General features: G+C 47.7%; 1 protein-coding gene across 1 annotated transcript; it reads right to left on the bottom strand.

Moving 5' to 3' along the window:
- Positions 1-3,900: 3,900 nt before the first annotated feature.
- LOC311518843 (paraneoplastic antigen Ma1 homolog) lies at positions 3,901-4,812 on the bottom strand (the record flags this gene model as incomplete). The annotated part of the gene is made up of 1 exon (XM_084624912.1): positions 3,901-4,812. One exon carries the CDS (start codon positions 4,810-4,812, stop codon positions 3,901-3,903), a length of 912 nt encoding a protein of 303 aa, XP_084481038.1.
- Positions 4,813-8,442: the final 3,630 nt, after the last annotated feature.

The following is an 8,442-nucleotide window of genomic DNA, read 5'->3' on the forward strand; positions in this document are numbered from 1 at the left end:
GTTCATGCAGTAAGCTCCAGAGGTCCCAGGTTCGATCGCACCTGTTGATGACCAGGGTCTGTAGGTGTTACAAACAGAGAGTCTCAGGGGACTGTCTATGACTCCATGGTAAGTCTGTTATAGTGATCCTAGGAGTTCATGTTTGGTACTGGGTTAGCGAAGTCTAATTATAGAACATACCACCAGTTTGGGATGGCTGTTCTTTGGTAGGCACTAACGGTTGTGAGCCACTCCAGACATGACTGGTTGGCTCCCTGATCTCTCTACCTGGCCTCACAGTGAGGCTGCTCTAACATGTAGCAGGTACTTGGCTATGTTTCCCAAGAGACACCTACCAGCTGGAGAGGGCCAGGATACATTATGGTCCAGCCACTCCCTCTAACATACTCCCTGTACCAGGGAAAATGGCAAAGGAGACAATTTTTCCAGCTCCACACCCCAGAGATTCCCCATACCAAGAGAACCCTCAGCAAGAGGATTACGGCCGGTCTCTACTCTTTGTGCCTTCTGAGTGGTGCAAAAGAAACAGAAGGTTGACAAGAATGTGTCCCTATATCCATTGAAAAAAAGAAAATAGCTGAAGATGTCTGAATGCAAATACTAATCAAGGCTTATACTTATAATTGTTTAAACCCATCAAAGACCTTTAGCTGTCCTTAAAATTACTATGAAAAAATAGTGTTATTACTATGGGCAAGCAGCTGACGGAAGATTGAAGTACAACACAACTTTTTGGTAATATGTCCTCAGTGCACAGATTTGCAGAAAAGAGAATGTAAATAGTGAACTGAAGTTACACAGAAACAGCTAAAATTGATGAGCTTTAAAGTCCATAGAAAATTCACAGAAATTGTATCAAATGGTTTCTGCAAAATATCTGCAGCAACTGGTTCCTCCCTCCCAGGTAATGATCATGACAGAATAGATTTCAATTGCCATGAGTAAGGGAGGAAAGTACTAGACAGCTCATTTCAGTGACACGGTTCTGCTCAGTTCCCAAGTATTGAAAGTCAAGCAATAAGCTAGGGAACACTCAGCTAGAAGCATGAGAATTAACATCCCACAAGAGTTCCGGTATGAGATTATGGCCTTTTCAGTGGAGAACAGCAAATCCGCAGGATTCTGTAGATTTTTTTCTGAGATGCAGATTTCCAGTGGCCTTAATCATGAGAAAGAGAGAGGGTTTTAAGGCAAGATATAAGGTATGGAAGTGACTCATTTATTCGGAGAGTTCCAGACAGATGATGCAATGTAAGCAAAAGAGCACTCTCTGTCTGAGAGGAAGAGACAGAGAGGAGCAGGCGGAGGACGAAGTGATATGAGGTCAAGGAAATAGGGTGGAGTAAGTCCATGGAGATTTTTGAAAGCCAGGAGAATAGTTATGGAGTTGATTTGGAGACTGATAAAGCAGCATTATGACAACATAACTACAACCGTAGGTTCTCCTTCATTGAGATTCTTTACCGGTTATACACTAGGACAAATTTAGGAAATCAGAGCTAACGGAGAGATTGACAGACAAAGGAGATCTGGAAGTACAAGAAAGAGACTAAAGATAATTCCAAAACGTTTTCTCCAAAGACTAAAGCTCACATCTGAGTTCAAGAGAATGAGAGTGAATTCGAGGGCATCTAGCTTTAAAGTGGCTGTTTGCGGTACAGGGTTCTCTGCCTGCACTCAACCTTCCTCATCATGTTCTGGGGGGCGAGCTGGGTGTTTGCAGAGCACAGGTATATTTCCATCGTTGGGACTGTGTCCGACTCATGGTACCGGGAGGCTCAGAATCTGTAGAAACATCCTTACGGGGAAACAATACTTGCCCTACAGGTAACAGATGATTCTGGTGGCGAGTTCTGGTGGGGCCGTGACTACCCTCAGGACATATATAATACACTGGTAGATCCCCAAGTTTATTCTCTATTATGTATGGGTGTGACTCCCAACTGCAATTTTGTGTTTTCCCTGTAGTCCGAGATTTCGGGCCAAAACTCGGTCACCACCCTGAATCTCCTGTTGCCTCACTCACTGATCATATCGGGTTTTATTCTTTTGATTCTGGTGACCAGCTGCTTGGGTTGCTATCCAATATGCCTCCTTCAGTTGATCTCTTGGGCGAGTCACATACCCCAGTATGTTTCTGGGAGTGCCCCATCTGAAGACACTCCAAAACAGAGATTGACCAGCAACCAGGCTTCTCGACCGAACATTAGCATGTATGGTGTGATCACCATTGCATCGTGTCGAGTGCAGTTATAGGCATGTACCAAATGCTCCACGTGCTGGCTCCAGTATTTTTTCTGCTGAGGCTGCAGAGTTTCCAGCATGTTCAGTAGTGTGCAGTTGAATCGTTCTGGCAGTGGATCCCCTTGTGGATGATAAGGGGTGGTGTGTGATTTCTTGATCCCCAAGATCGTACAAAGTTCTTTTATTAACTGACTTTCTAAATCCCGTCCCTGATCAGAGTGTAGTCTGGCGAGCAACCCATAGTGAACAAAGAACTTTTCCCACAGGATTTTGGTGGAAGCTTTTTGATCTTTGGTGGGATAAGCCTGGGCATAATGAGTAAAATTGTCAGTGACCACCAAGACTTTTGCAGTACCCCGGCGGTCAGGCTCTAATGATAGAAAGTCCATAAAGACAAGCTCCATGGGTGCAGAACTTATGATGCTGACAAGATGGGCTGCCTGCTTAGGCAGAGTCTTTCATTGAATACATCTGTGCAGGTGTGAACATGGTGGACAATGTCACGCCCCATCCGGGGCCAACAGAATCTTGCCTTAACTAGGGCCTCCAATTGCTCGACTCCCAAATGCTCCATTCTATCGTGGCAGGCCTCTAGCATGCCTCGCTGGTACTTCTGTGGTGGCACCAATTGCTTTGGGTGAGACTTCTGGGGATGCATCTGCCCTCAATCAATAAAGTTGTCCACCCAGAAACAACAGGCGGTCCCATTCTTTCAGCAGGAATGGGGGAAATCCCCAAACTGGAAACTATCCCTCCCCAAAGGTCTAGCTTTGGTCTCCTCTTCGGATGGGGGGCCACTGGCTCGCTGGTATGCTGCTTGACATAAAGCGTGCATTGGCAGCTCCTGCAGATAATTGTTCCCTGCCGTTTCACAGCATTTCCATGCCAATCTCTGGAACAGGTTTGCATTTGTCCCTAGGATTAAAGGTGCATACTCCCTTCCCTTTGTATCTGGGCAGACCAGTGCCAGTGTTTCTATTTCCTTATTTACCCCCACAACGTTCTTTGGAAACTGGACATTTAACAGGATATATCCCAGATGGGGCAGGAGTCACAGTCAATGCCCCACACTGTCAGGCCAGACAGGGAACGCAAGAGTAAATGCTGCAGGTGTTCTCGGTAGTAAGATTCATAAAGTATGGTGACCTGTGATCCGCTGTCCAGCAATGCCTCACACAATCGTCCTTCTATACGAACGGGTATTATAGCCTGTGGGCCTGCCAGCCCATCTGGGTAACCCCTGTTTGTGTTTTTTTTCTGGGGAGCCTTGGGATTTCAGGGTCTTGGGTTGCTCCTTCCCCAAGCCCTGTTGGTGTTTCCCTGAAGCTCCCTAATGGTTTGCTGCAATCTCTGAGATACCCTTGCATGATCCGTCTTGTTTTGGCAGTCCAAGGCATAGTGACCATCTCTCCCACAGTTGTAACAGAAACCTTCTCGCCAGCTATCAGCCCTCCTGCTACTCTCCCCTCTTGAGGATGGCACAGTAGGTCTCGGAGCCTTCATCATGGCCACTTCTCTGGTCAAATCTCTCAGTGCTGCTGCCACTGATGGGGCCTCTACCATCTCTCCAAGCACTGTGGTGGTATGACTCCCTGCCCTCTTCGGTTGCACCACTGCATCCACTTGCAACAATCGCTCCTCCTCTTCACATATCTCTCAAACGAGCTTGAGGAATGGGGGTGGGTTTTGGGCCTGCTCCCTCAGTTGCAGTTGCCACAACAATAACCCATCTTGTCGGGTGCCCTGACAGTTCTGGTCTAACCTAGCGGAATCAATGCACTTGGTGGGAATTCCCTTCTTCCGCACTACCTGCTGTAGCAAATCCTCTAGTCTCCTGATGAAATCCGACAATTGTTTGTGGGGCTCCTGATAAGTATGGCAGAAACAATAATACAGGTCATCACTGCTATCAATAGAACCGTAGACACTCTCAAGAGCGGTTAAATAGTCTTGCACTGTGGCAGCTGGTTGGGAATCTTTCAGAGCTCGGACAATTTGCATGGCAAGTCCCCTCAGACGTTCAAGCACACGTTTCCACTTCTCAGCATCAGAGCATTCCCACTCTTGGACAAGTGGCACCATAAAATCCCTCCTGGTCTCGTAATCATCCTCCCCTGAGGATACAGGTGACACCCCCGAGAAAGAATGTAACCGCTTGTATGGAGCACTTTCATATGCCGGCTTCAATGCATCTTTGAGAGCATTTCCCAGCTCTTTTGCCCATCCCACCACGCTGAATGCTGCGGGTGTTGGAGCCCCTCCTAATGCCAAAATTAATTCCTCTCTTGTCCGCTTCTCATCCACCATCAGAGCTTGCAATTCCTGCACTAAAGAATCCACCTCAAGTGACACGAGCACACTACTAGGGGACTGCTCTGCCCCCAGAATTGTCCAGGGGATAGCTCCTACTTGCACCTCTTTGGGTACTTTATCAAGATCTGCTTCCTTGGAGTAAGTACATAGTGCTACCATGCCCTTCACTTTGCGGTTGTAAATACGAGTGTGGACCTTCACTCTCCCCAGTATTTCAGCTGCAACTAGGCTCTCCTCAATTTCATTTGGTTCCATCTCTTCTGGGAACCCAACCACCCGCACAGCTTTGGTTCATGGGATTCATGCCCCTCAGCACAGGTCTTCTAGTAATCCCCGCTCCATTTTTTTTTTAAAACTGAGATGAAAGTCACTCAGGAGTTTCTTTGCTCTGTGAAGGAGAGCCCAGGGTGTGGGTGTGTGTGTACACTGCAAAGTCCCTGTACGGGCCACCAAGTGTAACTTTAACGCCCTCATGGCCAAGATGGAGTCTCCTCTGCAGGCAGCTCTGGCCAAGAGACGGTGCGCGCAGGAATGCCACAGAAAAAATTTCTTCCACCCCAAGGGCACCTGTTCCAAACCCCCCAGAGTGAACACACACATCCACAGGAAAAGTACAGTGGATATAACAAAGAGAGATATTTATTTACAGAGGGATGAGAGGAGAAAAACAAGGGAAGTATAGCGGGAGCAGTAAAACAGGGTTGCATCCAAACAAAGGCCCCACAGGCCCAGTTGTAGCACAGTCTGAAAGGACAGACACCGAGCAATGTGTCTGAGCACAGAGTTCAGGAGTCCTGAGCAAAGTTCCAGTTCAGTGCTGAGTCTTGGGTGCTCCTGGTCATCTTCGGCACCAGTGAACTTTCCCCAACAAACCCCACCGGTGCCCTCTTCTGCCGCTCTCTGCAAAGCTGCATAGAGCGACAACCTCCCCACGTAACTAGCTAGCAGCCTCCCTCCTTATTCCCAGTGCAGAGTCACAAGCCCCAGTACTCACAGCCCCTTGCAGCTCTGGGTGGCAGTGATACTGGGTCCAGCTCCGGCCAGTCCTTCTCGGGCGATTCCTCCCTGGCACAGTGCTCCTCCTGGCTCCTGTCCTGGGGTGTACGAGACCGGCCGCCTTGTCCTTCCCAGGCTTCAGGCAGGTTCTCTCTGTTTCACTTTGTCCAGAGCCTCCAGGCTGCAGCCCTTCTCTCCCGGGAGCACCAGAGCCACACCCCCAAGTTTCCCTCCTTTCTCTCACTGCTCCCCCTCCCCACTAGGAAAAAGATTTAAAGGGGCCATGCTCTCTAAACCCCAAGGGGTTACACATATAACTTACAGTGCAAAGGTGATACAAATACATAAATGATATGATTATAGCTGGCAAATTATAACATTTTTGCAGATACCTTACGTGGTATATCTGGCATAACTCATTCCAATTTTACAATATCGGTATTCATAATGTCCTAAAGTGTCCCCCAGATTCCATACAGTGTCACAGCCCCGATAAACTCTATCCTTTTGTCCAGAATAAGGGTGGACTTCTGTACGTTCAGTAAGAGGCCCAATGCACTGAAGGTCGATTGGATGAGACAGATGTCAGCTTCCACTTGAACTCCAGAGAGGCCTTTGACTAGCCAGTCATCGAGATATGGCAATATGTGGACTCCCTTTTTTTCTGAGAAATACTGCTACCACCCACTTATACACTTGGTGAAAACTCACGGGGTGGCTGAGAGGTCGAACAGAAGCACTGTGAACTGATGCTGACTTTGGTTCATTATGAACCTTAGGAAACATCTGTGGCCACAAAAGATCGATTTGTGGAAGTAAGCTTCTTTTAGATCGAGGGCAGCATACCAGTCCCCGGGATCCAGCGAGGGAATGATGGAAGCAAGGAGACCATGCAGAACTTTAAATTCTTGAGATATCGGTTGAGATGATGATACAAGAGGCTTTTAGCTGTTCTATACTGTGTAAGGAAATCAACAGTACCATAGAAAGCGGTCAGGCCACGCAACTGTAAACAGCCAAAGAGGGGTGGAAAACATTGTAGAAATCACCTCTCCCAATTAACATAACAAATGTACTGATAGTATCATAATGCTTAAACATGCATAGAAATGAAGTTAGTTTGAGATTTAAGGCTTTTGATAAGTAATCATAATCACAGAATATTAGGGTTGGAAGAGACATCAGGAGGTTACCTAGTCCAATCCACTGCTCAAAGCAGGACCAACACCAACTAAATCATCCCAGCCAGGGCTCTGTCAAGCCAGGCCTTAAAAACCTCTAAGGATGGAGATTCCACCACCTCCCTAGGTAACCCTTTCCAGTGCTTCACCACCCTCCTAGTGAAATAGTGTTTCCGAATATCCAACCTAGACCTCCCAAACTGCAACTTGAGACCATTGCTCCTCGTTCTGTCATCTACCACCACTGAGAACAGCCTCACTCCATCCTCTTTGGAACTCCCCTTTAGGTAATTGAAGGCTGCTATCAAATCCTCCCTCACTCTTCTCTTCTGCAGACAAAATAACCCCAGTTCCCTCAGCCTCTCCTCGTAAGTCATGTGCCCCAGCCCCCTAATCATTTTTGTTGCCCTCCGCTGGAGTCTCTCCAATTTGTCCACATCCCTTCTGTAGTAGGGGGACCAAAACTGGATGCAATACTCCAGATGTGGCCTCACCAGTGCCAAATAGAGGGGACTAATCACTTCCCTCGATCTGCTGGCAATGCTCCTACTAATACAACCCAATATGCCATTGGCCTTCTTGGAAACAAGAGCACACTGCTGACTCATATCCAGCTTCTCATCCACTGTAATCCCCAGGTCCTTTTCTGCAGAACTGCTGCTTAGCCAGTTGGTCCCCAGTCTGTAGCTGGATAATAAATATTGATAGTTTATAGTTTGAAATCCAAAATGGCGACCACAATGATTTTATATTAGAGACATCAAAATGGAGGATTCAGACTAAATTGACCAAGAGCAGACAGGAGAATAAGGTGAAATAAAGTTCAGCAAGGTGGGGCTCAGCTTACTCCAAAACACCTGAAGGAAGCAGTGAGAAGGAGGTTCTCAACTATGTCCAGCTTGATTGGCTAAGCAGGTATTGCCCCACTGGGGATCTATGCTAATAGCTGGAATTGAGAAAGCAACCAATCAGAAAAGGCCAAAAATCATATACAAGGCAGAGAACTGGCAGGCTTGGGCGTAGGTGTGTGAGTGGAGGAGAGCAAGCAGGAGCAAGACGAGAAGACAGCAGGAGGAGAAGAGCAAGGGTGAGCAGTGGAGAAGGTGACAGCAGCAGTGTGAAAATTGCAGACAAAACAGAAGCACTCTTAAGATGGTATGGAGAGATTATAAAGAAAAATAAGCATAAAATTCCTTTTTAATAATAAGGAATGCATGAGTATGATTGTAAATAAAGCTGAAAGCCTATGTTTGAATGGACTTGTACCCCACCCACTCTGACGGATTAAGCATCACTCATAGAATGTTGGTGCTTAATGTTCTTTAAGGCAGGGGTTCTCCACCTTTTTCTCTCCGACGCCCTCCTCGACAGGCTAGAAGAACTCCAGGGCCCAGCAGGGTAGAGTGGGGCTCGGGGCAGGGGCCTTGGGCATAGGTGTAGTTTGACTTCTATTTGCGGGTGCAGGGGCCAGTGGGGCTTAAGCCACCTCTGCATGGCGGGGTCCAGGGAGGGAGTGCCACCTCCCCCACCGACTCACTTCAGCAGGCCACCCTGCATGTCTGGGTTGGGGGTGCACAACCCAAACGTATAACTCAAAGGAGGGGGGCTTAGCTCAAAAAGTTTGAAACCAGGTTAGATTGTAGAAAGGGGGCAGCTAGGGGCTGCGTGGAGACAAGAGGCAGCTCAAGGTGCAGGCAGGGGTAGCTGG

This window comes from Lepidochelys olivacea, assembly GCF_965140295.1.
Source record: "Lepidochelys olivacea isolate rLepOli2 genome assembly, chromosome: 3".
NCBI classification, from domain to species: domain Eukaryota; kingdom Metazoa; phylum Chordata; order Testudines; family Cheloniidae; genus Lepidochelys; species Lepidochelys olivacea.